Genomic DNA, 21,850 nt, shown 5'->3' on the forward strand with positions numbered 1-21,850 from the left:
CACACCTTCTTATCTACCACATGTCAACTCATTGATTTTCATTTGGCAAAGTAAGTGCTTGTTTATGTAGTGTATTCGGTTTATTTTTTCATCAGAGATGGAGGCGATGTATCGTTTTCAAGACAGCAGCTACTACCTACGGCCATTTACACCACCAACCCACGAGTACAAACCTCCAGGACATTCGCCGACGATACCGTCATCTAGGCGACCGGCCTCGACTGTACCAGATAGAAGCTCGTCTCGTTCGACTGTAGAACAGCAGCAAGTGGATGAAAAGGAATCATTGCGAATCCGAGCCAAGAGTGCTCCAGTCTTCAACTACAAACGACCCCCAAAATTACAGCTTCCTACTCCTATGCAATGTTGGTCCACGTATGTCCCGGCAACCCCAGTCACAGTTCCTCCTGCAGCACCTACACACACACCATCACCTACACCCATCCGTGATGTTCCATCTCCCTCAGTCTCATTGCCAAACTCTTATATGCCATCGCCAGAGGTGAAGGACCAGCCTGATATAACTGACACTAAAGAACCGCCAGTCATGCCGGCTCAAAAAATCAGTGAAGAAAACAGGAAACGGGCAAGGATAATGAGTGCCAAGATGAGACGGGATGTCCCCTTTCGACCTCCCCGACCCATTAAATCCGCGGGGCCAGTGCGTACACAAACAAAAGTCTACCAACACATGCACATGCCTGACTATCAGTTATACAATACACCTGTACCGGTTAAAGATGAGCAGATACAAGTCCCTGACTCGGTAAGGCCGTCGTCTTCTAAATCGTCGGAAGTTGTTCGTCCAAGAAACCCAACCCCTTTGGTACAAATGGAGGAAGAAGAGTACGACCATACGAGTCCCTCGCCGGATTATGAGGCCGACTTGGACAAGCATGGATGGCTTATGGAGGTCCATGGAGATCCACTTAAACTGAAGTAAGAGCTAGTAGAATTAAAGTGGTAATTTTACACAATAGTGGGATAAAAATGTTCTCAAAATTATGTGGAGAAATGATGAAAGATTATCTTAAGCTTTCTTGAAAGAAAACCTCGATTTAAATGCCAGAATTTTAACGTAGGTTTAGATTTAGATTATCTTGTACCGATTTCACCCATGTGAGTCTTAAATCTAGACTTAAGACATTTGATTACTTACTTTTTTGTCAGACCTAAATTTCAGATAGTCATATTGCTATAGTTTAAGTCAGATTCTGTTAGTCAAAACCAGACCTACCCAGGAATTGTTGAAAAGAATTTTAGACAATGCTTAAATTTAAGTCTAGTGTTATGGGATATAATGGGCTTAAATTTAATTATGACTTAAACGTTACCAGACAAATATCTTAAGTTCAGACTTAGCGTTAACGCTTAAGTCGGTGACATGAAGGTCGAATGGATTACAGTTCAAGTCTGGACAAAGTCTGACAATGGATGGTTCACTCATAAAACATACACATAGCAATATTGTCGAACTTCATCCGCAAAGAGATTGACCATTGTGACTATTATTACTGTTGAAACTTGACGATTTCTTATTAGTCTTTTGGTAAAGTAACAAACCTGTATGGGATAAAGTCATTTTAAATCATATTCAGTCATTGGACCATGTACACAGACTTTTTGTTGATACAGATTTTTCTCTTTTTAATGCTGTAAAAATCAGCTGGTATCGCGTTTTTTTTTTTTTTTTCGCAATGCTTTCAAACATGTTTTGTAATTGATAGAGACATTGTACGCAAGAAAATTGGGTGCTTTGTGATAAATCACGTAATTTGATCTCTGATATTCATAGGAATGCTGTATGCAAACATAACGGATTTGTGCCTCTAAAGTGTTGTACAGTTGGATATTGATAATACCGATGCCATTGGCAACGTATCTATACAAAGGAGACGCTATAGGCGAGGAAGGTTACTTAAAACAATCAGTATGACTGGTGCACGTGCCATTGCATGCTATGTTTTCTTACTGAAATTAGAGTACGGAGAAGCATTATATTACAAGGTTACTTCTAGTATAATATATAATCATTTTTATAATGAATAGCTACATTTTTCTTTTAGGAAAGTCACCAAAAGGCTACCATACACAGTGAAAGTCAAGGACCCCGTAATTCCTCCTGAGCCGCCAAAGGTCCACATGGAAAACAGAGAGACGTTCTTCCTCAACACAATTCCACGGCGTCCAATGACATTCACAATAGACAAGGAGTGGATATCAGAGGTTATTCATACAAAGAGAATGGAACTTCAAAAGAGAGAAGGAATAAAACATAGATGGAAGAACTTTGCATTTGTGTATTAGTCATTTTATGAGGTCGTTGCGGCTGAAAATATCAAGAACTCTCTTTTCTGCTGATGATAGGTTACCAAGTTTTGTATTCATCACTGCAATTTGGAATTTGAAAGATATTTTGAAAATAAATGCATACAGCCAGTGTAATAGCAACCATTTAGGTGTATATGCATTTTAAAGAATATATATTTACGGGTAGAGAAAGTCATATTCTTGTATCTTTTAAATAATACCTCAATGGTATTTTCTTCTTGTCTCTAATTGTCAACATCACCCGTACAAATTACCTGTTTATATTGCTCATTGGATGACTCGATCTTTTTTATGTTACTATGTATGAACTTTGACGCATCTACCACGATACGCTGTTAATCAATGTATGATCGATGCATATTAGACAGTTTATGATATTTACATTTTTTTAAAAATGACGACAGCAATAATATATTTAAAATTAATTTCAAAGCTTTGCAGCATAGTTATGAAGTCTCCATCTTTTACGGTTGAGTTTCACGTTTGTAACATCAGGGCTCTTCGTTTGATATTGATTATTTGTAAATTTAATTTCAATGTAAGACACGTGTAGATGTCTAATATTGGGTTATAATTACTCTTAGGATTATTTCATATTTGATGATTTTATAGAGATCAGATTGTTTTTATTTTACAAAAATGAACTAAAACGTATCGGAGAGAGAGAGAGAGAGAGAGAGAGAGAGAGAGATTCAATGACAAATTAAAATTTGGTTTAATGAATTTTAATTGGAAGGTCTGAAATCGTGCGAGACATAAGATCATTTTCTATTTTTTTATATTAAAGTTTACATACTTATTAGATTTATGCTACGTCTGCACACAAGATGTTGTAAACTGTATAATTTCTTACATGACGTTTCCTGATAAAGATTCGATTCAAAATTTGCTATGAAAGAATCTGAAAACGCTCATTATGACATGCCTTAGCAATGTCAGGAAAGCTTATTTATCAAAACCCAGTATACATACATACATACATACATACATAACCGCTCCGGTGGCCTAGTGGTTAGAGCGTCCGCCTCGGCCGAGTCATAACAAAGACTTATAAAAATGGTACTAACAGCTGCCTCGCTTGGCGCTCAGCATTAAGAGGTTAGTGTTAGGATTGGTCGGCCCGGTGTCAGGATAATGTGACTGGGTGGGACATCATGCTACATGTCTGCGGCATGATGCCCCAGTGCTAGACATCACTATAAACTGCCACATTGCAGACATCGTAGCGATATGACTGAAAAATTGTTAAAGCTACGTAAAAAATTCAAATCACACACACACACACACATAACCAGTGGGTTTTAGGGAGAATATTTCATATAAGAAACTGTACATTTTAGATGGGAAATTACACAGACACGACATATTATGCCAAAACATCAGTGTTTAATATCGGAAGTCAGATTTATGTACGAAGCGTAGAGACCTTCCGTTAAAATAGGCAGGGCACGAGACGGGTAGGTTAAGAAGTGCTGTGTGATATTGAAGAATCTGTTGCAATGATAACTATATCAAACACATTTTATGTGTCTTCATTTAGTGTTACTGTTGTACATTGTTGTTTCTACTGTTGTCCATAAAAAGTGATTTAAGTTAGGAATGTTTGTATAGTTTATTCTTATTAAAATATATCTTTATTACATAATTAACAGGGTCGTCTTGTTTGCTTAGAAAATAGTTTTAATTACTGCTTGAAACAATATACAGCAATGATTTCTTTTTAAATTAGATTGGCATTTTTGTACAATTATACAGTAAAACAAATGCCATGATATGATACTTTGAATATACTAGTTACATTGCATAATCGGTAACCATGACAACTGAAAAGTTATATCACTGAGATTGATGCTTACACGTGAAGTAACATCTTCACGGCAATCAACTTCTTTCTTAATTCCAATGCAAAAGTCTATGCAGCCGTCCTCCAAAAATTATGTGGAAATACTAAAGGGCATGACTGACCAGGCCATTAACGAGAACATCGCTTGTTAAGTCCGATTTGTGAACTGACCAGATTAACTAGCAGTTGTTAAGATTCATTGTGAGACATGAACTGTAATTATTAAAGTGGTTGGAGTTAAGTTATCTTCTGTATCCAAAACAAGACGTAACGATCATCAGTTGGTAGGTTTCATGATGCTGTTAGTTGTCGGCTGATTACCCCATTCGCCGTAACCAAATGTCTTTGATAGGTGATCAGTAAACTGTCAAGTATTACTTGTCAATGTAGTCATCAAGGCCAACCAGTCAATTGGAGTATTGTAAGGAACACTATTCTTCTGTTGTAGCCAGGCTCAGACTAAGATTATGAATATAATGCATCCTGGTATAGTGGAGCATCGATCTTAACATGACGGTTGTTGCGTTGATACTGGGTGTGAAATGACGATCTTCACGTGTTAGCTTTTCATAATCAAATCAGAATGAAGCAGATGAAAGTTATACGCGTTTGTGGCACAGATGAAAGTCATGATGTTCATATGGCCGAAGTTTTAGGTGGTTTTATTTTCAGTTTGAATACTTCATCATTTGATTCAGTCGTAGTTTTTCAGCTTTACACCAGGTTATCTTTATCGGTTTTTTTAATTGTATACGTGTATCATTTGACTAACATCAGTGACAAAGTAATTGTCTTTAAAACAGACAGTAGATTCAAATAGATACGACAGAAAAAAAATGCAACTGCAAGCAAAATCAATTCGTTTAGAAAATTATTTATACTATGATTTGCAAATAGGCAAAATCCAAAGCAGGCCGAATATATCGAGATAGTGACTGTGTAGTTATCCTGCATTTAAATTCCGGCAAATATGTACGATTTCGATTAAATAATCTATATCTCTATTTCCTTAAAGAAAACATCATTTGGCAAAATAGTGAATCGTCCACATACATTCAAGCCAAGCTGTCGATTCATACATTTATCAAAGTCCTTTTTTTAATCTTTTTTATTATATGACATTGTTATGACAGAGGTTGTTGACATAATGGGTGATAGCTCATTTACGTGTATTTTTAAGTTCTAAATAATAATTCTTAGCTGTGATAAAACAATATTATTAACTAAAAATGTTCAGGTAGTTCAACTTGCATAGTCACTCAAAAGTAACTTTTCAGGTAAATCAGCTCGTAGTCACTCAAAAGTAAATGTTCAGGTAGGTCAGCTTGTATAGTCACTGAAAAATAAATTTATGAAGAACATTCGTTTTTGTGAAAATCTCAGAATTCCAGTTGTATCTTAAAAACACACGTTCTTAATCACAAACACGATTGAATTACAGTTCAAGTATGGAGTTCATGGGGTTATTTTACCTTTTGTGTGCTTAAATACTTCCATGATTATACTCTGACTCTACATCCCCGTTTGTTTGTACCCCCCTACCGATTTCAAAAACGAGAACGTGTAATGTGATAAAAAAAGTGCACAAAACTAAGTCAATTGAATGATTGATTTATAATTTCTAACCTGACTTGACCAGAATGGCGCTAATGTGGCATACCCTGTATCATTTCATGCTTAACGGACTTTCCATACTAACACGGCGCCATATTGCGTACACTATAGGCTAGTTTATTTCCATCAGACAACATAATGCCGTAATTCATCCTGTTCGGCAAATATTGAATAATTGCGTAAATTACATAACGTTGAGAGTTTGGAATTATATCCCTCTTCATAGAAATTAAACCGCTTGTTAAATCCACATGAAATGCGTAGTTGTCATTTTCCTTTGCTTGATTCGACATTGTAAATATCGGAAGCAGACGACTTATGTAGGTACATCTGTAGTCGTGACAGACCCCTTTGCTGAAAATGGACTTGTCCAGAAACTGGAAATGGATCCGAGCATGTCCGTCTATTACACTGAAAACTTCCGTTAAGCATGAAACGCGCAAAAGATGACAGTGTTAGGGCCACTATACTCAGAGTCAGGTTAGAAATATAAATCAATGAATGAATTGACGTAGTTCCTTGCACTTTTTATCACATTAAAGATTTCCATTATTTAAATCGGTAGGGGGTACAAACAAACGTGTTTGTATTATCAGACTATACCACATGGTTATGTCATGGGTCTCCAATATTATGATTACGTTTCTAAATAGTTTTGTAGTATTGAGCAAAAATTTCAAATATACATGTTTGAGACTATAGATTATTGATTGGTTTACATTCGTATCAGTATAGAACATCAGGGCTTATTAAAGTGATAAAATGGCTGAATATGACAAAAGTAGATTTTCGAAGGATAATTATTTTGATGTATGTACCTGGAACACACACATAATTCTCCTATAGGGTGTATGTGTAATCTCTACCTCTTGTTCCTATCTTGGAAATTGTTTTTTTTTTTTCTCCTCAAACGAAAATAGCTTGCTTAAAAAGAGATTCAGTCTAGAAATCCCATAGTGCTTACAGGCTCTCCAGTGGTAGATAAGAGTGATGAGTGAGTTACATTGACGAAGCTATCAATGAAACAAATTTGTGTCTCGTTAGCTATATATCAATATGTAGATATATACTGAGCAATCATGACGACGAGTTTACCATCTCTTTATGTTAATTTTGAAATTTTTAACTGGAAGCGTCTTATTTTATACTTTAATGATATTGTTTTATTCATACTTCACGTAGAATATATTCAATAAAATTAATTTAAAAGGAACTTTGTCTTTCTTTATACCAGCAATAGTCTTTTGTTAGTCAAGAATAAACTTAAGGGAAGAAGATTCGACTAAGATATCCTGTGCCATGAAAAAGGCAAATATGCTTTTTTGGCCGATTTCATGGGAAGTATGTTATAGTCTCTTTTGGCCACTGTGATCAGTACAGCCGATGTTTCATTAGCTATAGGTTTAAATAACTAAGGTTAAATGCCTTGTCCTCATGGCGACTGTCACCAGGACATATGATGTTACCTTAGTTCAAGAAGTTCCTTACTGTAATAAATAATGGTTGAGACGTTGGAGTTGATGTGAAATGCATATAGATATCATGCCGATCTGACATTTGGAGCCAGCTTTAGTATATTTCTACATGAAATACAAATTGAATATATATTAGTAATTTCCTTATAGTTCCTATATTAAAATGCATAATAGTCAAAAACAGATTGTTTTCAGCACGAGATTGTTAAAGGCTGGAATGGTCGTAATCGGAAAACCATTCTATGGTTGTCAGAAAATAGTCAGAAAACGATAGGTTTTTTTAACGATTTTGCGTATGGAAGCGCTCGGAACTGAACAAATTTACTTGATACAAGGAATGAGTTTTAACTGGCTAAAATAGATGAAAAAAGACCATAAAACCAGTTTCAAATGCTGAAGATGTCTTTGCATTTGACCTGAACTCTAAAGCCCCCACAGTCGCCAATTTTTTTTCAAGTGACTTGTAGAGATATGTTTAGCTCAATTATGACTTGAGACATGTTCTACCACTGAGTCTTTGGTCATTTTTTTTTTGGCAGGATGTGCGTATTCCTGGACACAAGCACAATGTATATAGTCCGGTCTTCACGATTGCTATATGATGAAGAATACACTAATGTTGTGTGAACGATTGGAGGAGCTCAGATCATCCGTTATGGAAAATTTGGAGTTAGATCCATGTTTCTGTCTATCTACAGATGACTGAAAATGAGTTGATACAAAAGATGATAGAGATATCATCTTATAAGCGAAAGTAGAAAAGAGGACGTGTCATTTTGTCTTTAATAAGATGCGTGAACGATTCTGATAAATATTTAAAGTGTAATCTGAGCAAAGCCGTTCATCTATCAAGTATGTTATCGTTTGTAATTGCAAAGGTTGGGCTATGATTTACTACGATGTAACTAATCCAATTTTTTATTATGTTAAACTGTATTGAAGCCCAGACATGAATGTTATGAAATTGATGCTTACTGACACGGATTCGCTACTGTTACATATTAAAAATATTGTTCTCAGGATATTAAAATAATGGGCCATCACTTCGATACATCTTACTGCCCTTGAGATATATTGAATCTATGTTGGGGTTTGGACCGAGACAAGGAAATCCCGGGCAAGGGGTTACATTATATGTCTCCCCCCCCCCCCCGCCTCGGCAAGCCTCGTGGGGAGCCATATAATGTATAATGATCTCTGAACAAACAAAAAAAAAAATAGAAGAAAATGACTGATCAACAATCGGAATGTTCTGCCTTCTTTGGTCTTGTTTACTCCCTCTACAGACGTGTTCTGAGTTCGTCAAGAATCTTGTTCTTACATCTCGTCCAAATCGACTCAAACGTATGTTTTACTTTAGGATTGCATAAGAATGACAGGAATGTTTAAAGACAAAACATATTGATGAATTTGGGACACTTATAAGTAAGATATATTCTGTCAAAATGGGAAAAACTTTAAAAATGGGTGATGGTGTTCAAAGGTCAGCTGTTACCAATTTAATATTTGATGACGTGAATAGGTTCCAATTTAATTGTGAAGAGCGAAGGTTTAGTTTTCATATCATCGGATCATATGAACACGTGATTTACAATGTTGAGATAAACATGTTTGCTATTGGTGTATTTGACAAGAAATATTAGGTAAACATAGTTTAAACATTACCTTAGAGATAATTTAAACAGTCACAATTATTTCAAAAAAATGTCTTGGCAAAAAGATATCATTCGTTACAAAAATGGTGTGAATAACGAGAGCTAGAACTATAAACAAAAGATGAGAACAATATTATAAGGCCTGTCAAAAAGCAAATATTGCAAAAACAACTTTTTGCGAAAAAAAGAAGGAATACAACATCCAAGGAATACTGAGATATTCGAAGAACAAACAACGTTAAAAATTATTATTTTTAAAAACAGGAAACCGATAAAGACGTTGACACAGCTACAGAAATGTTAGAATCTTTTGGGCAGAATATATAAATCCAGCTCGTAACGGAGAAAAAGCAAACGGATGTTTTCAGTGTAAACAAGGAGCCTGCTTACTGTCATTTTCCGGGTCCTCGTAGGAGTCCATTGTTTGTGATGGAATGGATGCGAGACCTGAATATAAATAGAAATTAAAAACCAGTCGTCTGCATCCAATGTTTGCAACACCTAATTCTAATATTTCCCCCAAAATGGAAACGAGGTGGGGGGACTATGTTCTTACATGTCAACGTTGCGGAATTATCCGGAGCTTACAGAACACTATCAACTACCAGATCAGGTAAATTGTGTATGTGTGATGGGGGTGGGTGGGTGTCAACAAAATTTAAAAAGGGCCCTGACTTTCATCGAAAGGCACCAAAGCAAAAGTCTATGTGTGTTTTTACTCAGAGTGTTCAAGAATAAAACGATGGTCAAATTGCAAGTGACAGTGACAGTACTATTAGGAGTGTACGTCTTTTTTAGCCGGGGGTGGGAAGGTCCATACTCGCCCATGCAAATATGGAGACCGTGTTAGTGTCGAAGTTCCGTTAGGTTTGAAATGCGTAGAAGGTGACACTGTTGGGGACCGCTTAGGGTCATTCGAGTTAGAGATTATAAATCAATGACTGAGACGAGTAAGTTTTTATGCTTTTCGTTTTTAAAACTCGGTGTGAAGGAGATGGGGTTAAAGCTACGAGCTGGGGGTGGGGTGCTGGCGGCTGTCGGAAACTATAAAAAAAAAGAAAAGAAAACCGAAGCATCTGTGATAGAGAATACTAAAGATTGTGATTAGGATACCGAAGGTACACGAACAGTAATGTCCAGAACAAAAACGTTGGGTCTCTAAAGGGGTAGAGCGAACTATCAGATGGGACAGAAAACATTACAAAATCATTTAAAATACCAGCTAGATAAATAATAAAAATCACATACCATTTTAGCGTAAATTGGTTTTAACCTGCTTATATTAAAAAACGTCCACATGGGACAGTCCAAGTTAGTGAGTTGCTAAACAACATAATGTTAACGTACTGATTAGATTAGATAAACAAAATCTGATTTAAAATCATTGTTTCCACCTAAACACAAAATATATATGTCTATTACGTTTTCATCACCGTGTTTATTTTTATACAGATAGTGATAAGAATGTAAACCCGTCTATCAATATGTTTTATCTCTTTCGTTATCCGCTATATCACCACCATCAATAACTTTGTCTTAAGTCGGATATATCAGTTGTCAAAACCTAGTTGGCAATAAAAGTATGTTCCGTTCGATTGTTCACTAAATACATTTTCTTCATTGAAAATCTTTGCAAAAATAAGCTATCGATCAGACTCATATTTAGCCAAATTTAATTATTTTTAATTTTTTGTATTTAGATTTTACTTTGGTCCATTGTGCCAATCTCTACACTAGTGCTATTTCCGAAGATGGGTAAAAGTAACATGTACTTTTACACCAGGATGAAGTTTTGTTGGCGAGACAATAGCCGAAAGATGTTTTTTGGACAGAGCTGTATTCAAGCATTCAAGAAAGTTAATTCAGCAAGTTACAAATGGCTAACAAAGATTCTGGTGGCATATCTTTTACTTTTGCTCAATTTTTTTTTTAAAGATACAAAATGAGAATAATCGAGAACCACGCTACTCGGTCACATGACTAATTAACCGGATGCGTCACTGGTGGACAGAAAAGAAACGTGTTTACTTTATAATTACATTTATTTCTCGAATCTAATTTGATAAATTAATTGTATTGTAATTGAAATCGTGGTTAAAGTTTAACTTAGAACATTCACTTATGTAGAAGAAAAAAACCTCATTTGTTCGACAATTTATGAACTTTGCTTATTATCGTTATCGAATCATTTAGTTTGGGTAATAACGAATTATAGGACAGTTTTCGACATAACTGATCAAGTTTGGAAAGTTTGTTTGGTGACTGTACCGTTCAGAAATGTGTTGTATCGGGCAATTTGTCAATCAGAGAGATGTTGTATTGGCGAGTTTGTCTGGTGACATATTGCACTGGCGAGTTGTATATTCGACGAGTTGAATCCGGTGAGTTGTCGTATACCAGACCAAATTGAATATAACCGTTCCGGCACGAACGGAAACTTTTTAAATTTTATTTTGTAACATTGTCGCGTAGGGCTTAACACATGTTCATATATATTTTAAAAAGATAAACAAATATGTGGTTCTTGGGGGGGGGGGGGTATATAATATATTGTTCCTGATTTATAGTTAACTCAAAATGGCTCACACTGCTGTTCCATTTTGTAACAAATATATTTATCTCCCCCACCAAAAAAAATAAGGCTCTGATCTTCAATTCTTTTTTTATATGACAATAAGTCCACACAGCCTTAGATTTAGAAAAATACTTATTAGCAACAACCATGCACATTTGTAAAGAAAGTTCTGAAAGCTAATAATAAATACAATAATCTCTTGGACAATACAAGACTCATCTTGAGAAAGTGTTGTCTTGGTTGATAAGACACTTGAGTGCCATTGATTCAGTGCAGAAACAAAATAAAAGTTAAAAACATTGGATGAAGAGTACACGGGTCAATCATATCTGCCAATGGACATGCAATACATCTGATGTTAATGACGATGTCATATTTGTTCGTGTAAGTGGCCGCACATTCCTTCACGAGTTGTTTGTCATGACTCCATATTAGTCGATATTAGTTCAAGTCAAATAGGGAAGTTTTAGAGTACTCGTGTTTGGGCACGAAGAGAACTCGTCGTAAATTACTTCTATTAAGATAACAAGGGACAGATTAGATTGTGGGCGTCATCGCCAAACAAACAAATTATGATAATGATTTCAAAAGAAATTGCAAGTGACATTATTTGCTTGCAGATCGGACCACACGAAACCATGATGTTTTGTTGTATATTATTTAAAAAAAAGGATTTTAGGAATGTGAATTTTCATTCCATGCATGTTACATGATAAAATCACAAGGTGGAATTTTAAAATACGTATACAATTAACGATATGGTAGGTTTTCTTTGAGCCATCTTGTGGACATTTGCGTTGAATCGTTCACAAGTTTCCTGTCATCCGAACCTGTTATATAACTTTATCGCCATTTATCTCATACAACTAAATTTCCGTGTGTATATGCTATATTTATTTTTTACATTTTCTTACCTTCTCCATGCGTTGACACTGGTAAACTTTTTTCGATTGTATGAACGTGTCACTTTATGTATCGTTAGTAAATCTAACCCTTTTAACACTGTCTTCTTATATTATAATAATTTATAAGAAATAGAATATAAGAAATAGAATGTACATGATTATGCTTTTGTAATCGATTTTATTCTTACTTTACCTTAATGATTTTTTTCTTCTGAAGAAACAATTCAGGAACCGCTGTTGCTATTCTGTATTGATAAAGTATTATTGAAGATCTCGGATATATTAATAAGAAGAAAAAACACTTCTACAATTAAGCAATGTATCAAGCCATCGTCATCTAAAATGTAACACCATACTTGTGATAATGTAGCATGTATATGTTGACTGCAACTGGTAATGAACGAATTTAGAACGTTATATGGAACTATAAATAGCTTTTAGAGCTTCGTGCATTGCAAGGTGTAGGTCGACGGGATAGATGCTTTTTTTTAAGTTCGATTTATAACATGAATCTCAAATCAGTATTTAAATGAAGTACAATGGAATTATAAGTGTGTTGAATATAATTAAACAGAATCATATGAGATAATTCAGAGTACAGTCCACATATATGTATTGGTGAACGAGTGGGTATTAATGAGTGTAAAGATCTACCCATTAGTCCACGAATAAAATTGTAGCACAGTCTTTTTGTAGTAAAGTAATATGATCTTATGTTTTATCAAGATTGTACGAAGAAACGTGTTCTGAAAACGTCTACCAGACTACTTACGACAAGCAACGTGAAGTCCTCTTATTAGTAATGAATAGATTCAGAACATGTTCTGGAAACATCGTGAATTTTTAGAGCTTCGTGAACCTTTTGTGGATGGTGGGAAAAGACAGTGTTAAAACTCTACGGTTTAAATTAAGTAACAAGAAAGTGCAAAAACTAAGAAGTTTTGTATAATTGAAAATATAATTTATTTCCCAAAAATACAAAGTGAATCCTAAAGTCCTAAATAGTTACATCATGTTCAAAAGTATCGAGTACTCCAAATTAGTTCAAATGGTATTCCGAATGATGGTCAGTAATGTACTGATATATCAAGAGTACAGAAGAACCACTATGATATGATCAAATGTCTTTCAATCAATTCACAGTAATCTCGTGATAGCTACTATTCCAGTTAATCCGAATATTTCGAGCACTGTAATTCCAACGAATGATTAAATGAAATAAATGAATCATCTCAGTATAACTCTTCCAAACTGTAATCATGAATAATAATACATATTGTACAGATGTAAATAATAGCAGACTCTTATTTTAAAGTGGGTTCAGAACATGTATCTTATATTAATATTTAAATGAGTACTATGGGATGTACGTGAGTTTAATATACACGAACACAACATGTGATGCATTCAGAGTAAAGGATACGTGTGTGTGTGTGGGGTGGTGGTGAGTGGATATAATATACAGTGTACAGTTTTATCTACTAGTCCATGAAGAATGATATAACACTAAGCGTGTGTAATAAAGTAGTTGCACCAATGTTGTCACTGGAAGTAGTAATGAATGGATTTAGAACATGTATCTGGAAGCTTAATCTATTTTAAGAGTAGCATGGATTGGAGAGAGAGAGAGAGAGAGAGAGAGTGTGTGTGTGTGTCTGCGTCTGCGATTGTTTCTTTTTAAGGTGCCGTTGTTTGCAAGGATTTTAGACAATGTTACAATATGCAATACATGAAAATAATGATAGACATAAATCCACCTATGGAAATGCATTTGACTGAATACTGGTTTACAAGAAAAGACTGAAATAAAATTACAGAATGGTTAAGATGTTATGCATCTGGATCAAAATACACAATGATTACCATATTATGAATCTGAATCAAATTAAGTAGCGGTTAAGATGTCATGAAACTGATTACAATTACAGAATGGTAAGGACGTGGTTCAAATGGTATTCCGAATGATGGTCAGTAATGTACTGATATATCTGTGGTTCTTCTGTACTCTTGATATATCAGTACATTACTGACCACCATTCATTTATTTCATTTAATATCTTGGTTCCATAATCACCGAAGAGGGATCAAGAGCAGAAATTTTGTCAAGAGCAGCACAAACAACGACAGCTATATCAAAGCTAAGACCCATCTGGAGAGACAAGAATATCTGTCAGAAAACAAAAATCAGACTATTGCGAGCACTAGTCATCTCAGTCCTTTTGTACTCATGTGAGGCCTGGAACCTGACAGCAGAATTACCACGAAGAATCCAAACACTTAAAATGAGATGCTACAGAACCATCCTTGGCATCTCTTACATGGACCACATCACAAATGAAGAAGTGCGTAACACCATCAGGTGCGAAGTAGGCCAATATGAGGACCTCCTCACCACCGTCAAAAAGAGAAAGCTGAAATGGTATGGCCATGTCACTAGAGCCAACAGTCTATCCACAACAGTCCTGCAAGGCAGCGTCCAGGGTGGCAGAAGGAGAGGTAGACAGAAAAAAACGTGGACTGACAACATCACAGAATGGACCAGGAAAAGTTTTGCGGAGACACAGACATTGGCACATGATCGAGACAAGTAGAGGGAACTGGTCAGATGTTCAGCAGCACAGTGCCTCGACGACCGCATTAGGTCATGAGACTGATGACGATGATGATGAAGGACGTGATGAATGTGAATCCAATTACAGAGTAGTAAAGATATGATGAATCTGAATAAAAGTAACAGTGTCTAAGATGTCACGAATCTGAATCAAATTACAAAGTGGTTAAGATGTCATGAATCTGAATCGAATTACACAGTGGTTAAGATGTCGTGAATCTGAATGAAAGTAACAGTGGTTAAGATGTCATGAATCTGAATGAGATTACAGTGGTTAAGATGTCACGAATCTGAATCAAATTACACAGTGGTTATGATGTCATGAATCTGAATCGAATTACACAGTGGTTAAGATGTCATGAATCTGAATGAAAGTAACAGTGGTTAAGATGTCATGAATCTGAATGAGATTACACAGTGGTTAAGATGTCACGAATCTGAATCAAATTACACAGTGGTTAAGATGTCACGAATCTGAATCAAATTACACAGTGGTTATGATGTCACGAATCTGAACCAACGTACAAAGTGATTAAGATGTCATGGATCTGAATCAAATTACACAGTGTTAAGATGTCATGAATCTGAACCAACGCACACAGTGGTTAAGATGTCATGAATCAGAATCAAATTACACAGTGGTTAAAATGTCATGAATCCGAATCCAAGTATACAGTGGTTAAGATGTCACGAATCTGAATGAAAGTGACAGTGGTTAAGATGTCATGAATCTGAATGAGATTACACAGTGGTTAAGATGTCACGAATCTGAATCAAATTACACAGTGGTTAAGATGTCATGAATCCGAATCCAAGTATACAGTGGTTAAGATGTCACGAATCTGAATCAAGTTACACAGTGGTTAAGATGCCACGAATCTGAATCAAATTACACAGTGTTTAAGATGCCACGAATCTGAATCAAATTACACAGTGGTTAAGATGTCATAAATATGAACCAAAGTACACAGTGGTTAAGATGTCACGAATCCGAATGCAATTACAGAGTGGTTAAGATGTCATGAATGTGAATCAAACTACACAGTAGTTAAGGTGTCATGAATCTGAATCAAATTACAGAGTGATTAAGATGTCATGAATCTGAATCAAACTACACAGTAGTTAAAATGTCATGAATCTGAATCAGATTACAGAGTGGTTAAAATGTGATGAATCCGAATCAAAGTACACTGTGGTTAAGATGTCATAAATATGAACCAAAGTACACAGTGGTTAAGATGTCACGAATCCGAATGAAATTACAGAGTGGTTAAGATGACATGAATCTGAATCAAATTCCACAGTGGCTATGAGGTCACGAATCTGAATCAAATTACACAGAGGTTATGATGTCACGAATCTGAATGAAATTACACAGTGGTTAAGATTCATGAATCCGAATGAAATTACAGAGTGGTTAAGATACCCTGAATCCGAATCCAAGTATACAGTGATTAAGATGTCATGAATCTGAACCAACGTACAAAGTGGTTAAGATGTCATGAATATGAATCAAAGTACACAGTGGTTAAGATGTCACGAATCTGAATCAAATTACGGAGTGGTTAAGAAGTCATAAATATGAGGTGCTACTGCAAAACCTTAAGGTAATTGTCATACTATTCAGAATAAAACATACAGGAAAATTGTTCTTCACATAAAAACAATTATACATAATAAATTTCAAATTTAAATCTTCATACTACATCCACTTACAACACTTTAAACTTAGAATGCAAGAATGGAGGTAGTAGCAATATTTAATGTGTTGGCAGTATTTAATGGTTAATTATAACATACTACTCAGTGTGCGAAAATAATAAAAGAAAATTCGAATAATATACTTTCTTAACCAAATATATATGTATCTAGGTTAAAACTCAAGACAGGGGCTACGTAATTTTTATATGTAAACATGATCACGTGATCTTCTATTTCGTAATTAGGCATTTCCAAAATTGCGAAATATTTAGTATTAATAGTGATGTTTAGGGAGAGAGAGAGAGAGAGAGAGAGAGAGAGAGAGAGAGAGAGAGAGAGAGAGAGAGAGAGAGAGGGAGGGAGAGAGAGAGAGAGAGAGAGAGAGAGAGAGAGAGAGAGAGAGAGAGAGAGAGAGAGAGTTTGGGGGCTTTTAAACACTTGATGTCAAGTTGTTTTCTTCTGCTGTGACCAGTATTGAAGTTTTGTTTTTTGAGTATTATTTTAATTTTTCGGATTCTAAAAGGTTAATTCGTTTCTCTGGAAATATTTTGTGCTCATACAGAATTCTTGAACAAAGATTTTTCTTAGAATGTTTATTTGGATTTCCAAAATCGGAGGATTAATTTTTGTGTTTCAACAAGGAACTGTAGACTTCAGCACAGTACAGGTTACAGCATACGTCATCGCCTTCCATCTTGGATTCTTCTTCGGGACTCGAACTTGAAATCATTTGAACATTTTATTATTAGGACTTCTTAAATATTGTTCGTGGATTATTCTTGGTTTATTTTTGGATTTTATTCTTAAAACCGTAAGTTCATATTTATTTCCATTTTTACAGTATTTTTCCAGGGAAATAAATTATTATATTTTAAAAGCTTGTTGTTTTCACTCTTTCTTGTGTTCTGTTTATTCTAGCCTAAACACGTAACATAAGAGGTATATTACATTTAGTTGATGATCCTTTTTATATGATTTTCTATCTAGTTTAGAATTAATTAGGAAATCTTTAAGATTTGTTTGTCCTTTTATAAGCAAGTGTGTGTTTGCTTTTGTGTAAAGATTTAACACTTGCTTTACATGACAACTGTAATAAATCGCAATATTTATTGATAAGCTTATCTATATTAGGCAAACAAAAGGAATGATATCTTAATTTCTATTTTTGATTTTACATTGTAAAGTTGTGTAAGAGAAGATACGTTTTTGAAAGCAGTATTAATGATGTCAATAGGGTAATTTCTTTTTAAAAATACTTACCTAATTCTGTCAAAGATGATTTAAAAACAGTGTAATCCGAAATAATTCTTCTATATCGTTTTGCTTGACTATATGGTATCCCGTTTTTACATGATTTAAGATGACGTGAAGAATATTCAAAACATTGGTGTTTTCAGCATGAACCATGGTAGTGATGTCATTATTTTCATTTTTCACGTCCATAAATTATACTTAAGTTTTAGAACATTGTAGTAGCAATTTCTAGTACACGCGTGATATTTGCTCTACGTTACTGTGTACACTATCTGTAAAATTATGATTTAAATCCTTGACGTTGACAGACTTATTATCCATGCTATGATCTCGTTCCTTAACATCGACGGACTTAATGTCAATTGTATGATCGCATGCGTTGACATTGATAGACATACTGTCAGTTGTATGATCCCATGCCTTGACATTGCCAGAGATACTGTCAATTGTATGATCCCATGCCTTGACATTGCCAGAGATACTGTCAATTGCAGATACATAATATTAACGCATCATAAATAAAATTATACTCAATAATTGCTTGTCTAAGTAATGGTAGTAGCAGTAGCAGCATCAGTAGTAGTAATAGCACAAGTAGTCGAGATGCTGTTGTTGCTATGTTTATTGTTGTACTCTTTGTGTTTGTCGTCATTGTACACCATAGCATGCGAATGTTACAAAAACTATCGTCAATTAATTTTTGTTATCTGTTATTGAATGTTTGTCGTTATAAGTTATCTTGAAATCTCATTTTATTGCGGTCTGTCAAAAGTCCTTCTTTCCAAATAGTAAGTGTAACAGCAAATGTCCTCTTTGTGACGGCCCTTTTTGTATAACGTAATCCACCTGCGTTCTGCATAACATTGCCGGACAGTATCACAATTCTGTTTTTTTTTTTCTCTTCTGTTGTTCCATCCACGCCTGATTCAGTATCATACATTGCACTTTACTCCAATTGTTTCGGCACTAAATAACCTACTTGTGTTGCTGTGCCGTAAAACACCAAATCAAAACCAAACGAAACAAAAACAACCAAAACATCGGTTTGACACAGAATGAAGCTTTGTAATTCCGGTACTGCAATGTTACACTGTTGTGTTAGCAGTGCATTATTCTTAAAATTCCCTTTTGTTTTGGTGTATGATTAATGTGTGCAGTTTGGGTTCTAGAGTACACAGATTGACCTTACTTTAGATGTGCATCTCTCAAAGGCTACTAGCTCCGCTTGGTCATGTTTTGCTTCCTTGACTTCAGAGGTAAATTATAAAACAAAAAGGCAATAAGTTTATATTTTTAATTTTTCAATATTTTATCATTTATTAAGTGAACTATCAAAAGTTGGTACTGTTTGTTATGGTAAAATCCATTTTCGTTATTTTAATAACTACTGCTAATATCTATGTACTTTGGACTAATTTAAATTAGTGTCTCTAGAACATTGAGAGAAGCTATTACGATCTGCTGTCTGCATTCAGCTGCGCTTTGTTTCCTGAATACCGTCATGATTGAATTTGCAAAAAATTTTTTTCAGTGCAGTTTTTCTTTTATAATTCAACTGTGTATTATAATTTTCCATGTTGGGTTCTAAGTTAGCAAATTCTGTGATCAAAAATATTGTACAAGTCTATACAGGAAGAGCTCTGTTTTATCAGCAAGTTCATCTTGGCTGGCGTTTATCATTTCATCGTGAAGAAGTGCTATTGGAGCGGATTTTTTATGATTACGTGTTTAAATCTAAAGAACACGTATTGAAAAGGTCATGAACTATGAAATTACGCGGAAGCTGAAAGTTCCCAGGCAGGCGACCATATTTGGACAATAAAGATATATTGCGGTGCGTAAATATTCTTAAAAATCCCGAAAACGGACCTTGCAATTTTTCCTAACGGTGAAGCATAGGTTAAATTAATCACTCAAGATCATCGCCTTGTTTGGAAGCGAGTTATGATTTTCAGTTTTCCATCAGTAACTAGGCAACGCCTAAAGTGGTGCGGGAACATATTTTTTCCGTTGGACTTCATGGTGAATAGTTCGCCTTTTCTTTACAGGTAAGAACAGAGCTACATACTATATTTTAAACATTTTCTTCAGTTGAAAAGATTTAAATGTTTGAAGACAACTGGATTCATATTTCTTTCCAAGCTTTTCAAAATGTTTTTATTTTTCTTAATTATTAATTTTTAAATAGAGCATGTTAGGTATTGTTTCATCTTAGTAGGAATTTATAAATTTATGTGTATTTGTTATCATAGAATTGACTAGTGTACAGACGCGTTCGCTACTAATGTCATGCTCAGTAATAATTTATTTGGAAATAAAATATTCTTAAAGTTACAGAGAATAATATTTTGGTATTTTAGGTCAAACGTTCAGTAAAATAATTTTCTACAAAATGATTAGTCTGAAATATTGAATTTTTAAGCATTTTATCTATCGTTAATTTATTTAATATTTAATTACTTACATTATATTCTAAAAGTAAGAAATTCTAGAATTGTTTGAGGTTGGTAAGGCTTGAAGGAATATTGCAATTTTAAGTGTATTTTATATATCTATAAATGTAACACTTATGTATACATATTTCTATATTCGGAATGTGATTTTCTATAACTAATATTCTATAATTTCAATAAGAACAGTTTTCCGTTAGACTTCATGATGAATAATCATTGCCAGTAGTGACACCTCCGTAAGGGAGATTTGAACTGACATCTCTCTATCGATCTGAGAGTGCCCGCCAATAAACTGGGCTTGGTGAAGAGAACTCGTACCATCAATCATCATCACATCATAATGTGCTGAAATTGCCGGCCAAAATCGTCTCATAAAAGTTATGCGAAAAATCGCCTCATAACAATACCACATACAAAGAAATTTTAGTCACACTGCACGAAAGCAGCACTGGTATACCAATGTGCTCTCCATTGTGCTTGTTGCAATTGCATATAGCAAACCTAGTACAGGTCTCTCTTTTAGCAGTGATAAATCACAGCTATTTACTCAACTACCATGAAAAGTGTTATACCACAGTATACTGCTATATTTCTGAACATAGCTCGATACTTTCCAGAGTATATCGAATTATATTAGGGAACAACAATTTCATATTCTGATGCACGGGCTAGACATGTTTTCAAACAAACCCCATTCTATCAAAAGCAGGAACAAATACCTTGACAAATACGTTGACAGTATCACCATTTCATATCATCAAATTATTTAAAGAAAGAAAATCTGAGATAAAATAAAACAAATATCTCAGATAAATAGAAAAAAACAGCCCCCCCCCCCATTTTACCAAACAGTAGATAAATTTGCTGAGTGTATGTTAATAGCTGTATAAGTTACAAACTAAAAACTGTAACTAAAGCGGGATGATTAAGCGTACACTATAGCTGACATCCTGTGTAATGTATTATTATGATGGCATTATAGAGCTTGTTGATTAATATTGGACACTGAAGCTTACATTTTACTAGCTAAACAATTGATATAATAGACACGAATAATCTGTGTGAGATGCCTACATCCGGGCAAGATATTTTTCATAAAAAGCCAATAAACATCTAGTAAACATAAAACACACTCAACAAACAAGAAATATTTAGTGGACTTCAGAAGTTTCATAAAATTCAAACAGAAAACAAGTCCTCTTCTAAAAGTCGTGGATGATTCGCAGTCCATTAAAGGAATACGTGTACTTAACACATTAAAATAACTAGTATATAACTAAAATATTTTTTTTCCAAATCAGAAATTGTCCTCTAATTGGACCTGGCCAGAATATCTTTCACAACATCACATTTGGTCACCATTTTGCCATACGTGACACCTGTCAATTATGCGATTAAAGAATCATAAACAATAATTAAATTTGTAATATATA

The 21,850-nt window shown here is 34.7% G+C and overlaps 1 protein-coding gene across 2 annotated transcripts in view; it reads left to right on the forward strand.

Moving 5' to 3' along the window:
- The window catches only part of LOC149805948 (uncharacterized), a 40,251-nt gene extending 33,250 nt beyond the window's left edge, over nucleotides 1-7,001 (forward strand). For both annotated transcript variants that reach the window (XM_089950732.1, XM_089950733.1), the window contains exons 3-4: nucleotides 96-939; nucleotides 2,067-7,001. In XM_089950732.1, coding sequence (XP_089806858.1) covers nucleotides 96-939; nucleotides 2,067-2,307 — 1,085 coding nt within the window. In that variant the 3' untranslated portion in view covers nucleotides 2,308-7,001. The remainder of the gene's footprint in view (nucleotides 1-95; nucleotides 940-2,066) is intronic.
- Nucleotides 7,002-21,850: the final 14,849 nt, after the last annotated feature.

The sequence above is a fragment of the Sinohyriopsis cumingii genome, chromosome 2 (genome assembly GCF_028554795.1).
Source record: "Sinohyriopsis cumingii isolate HCF-2022 chromosome 2, ASM2855479v2, whole genome shotgun sequence".
NCBI lineage: Eukaryota > Metazoa > Mollusca > Bivalvia > Unionida > Unionidae > Sinohyriopsis > Sinohyriopsis cumingii.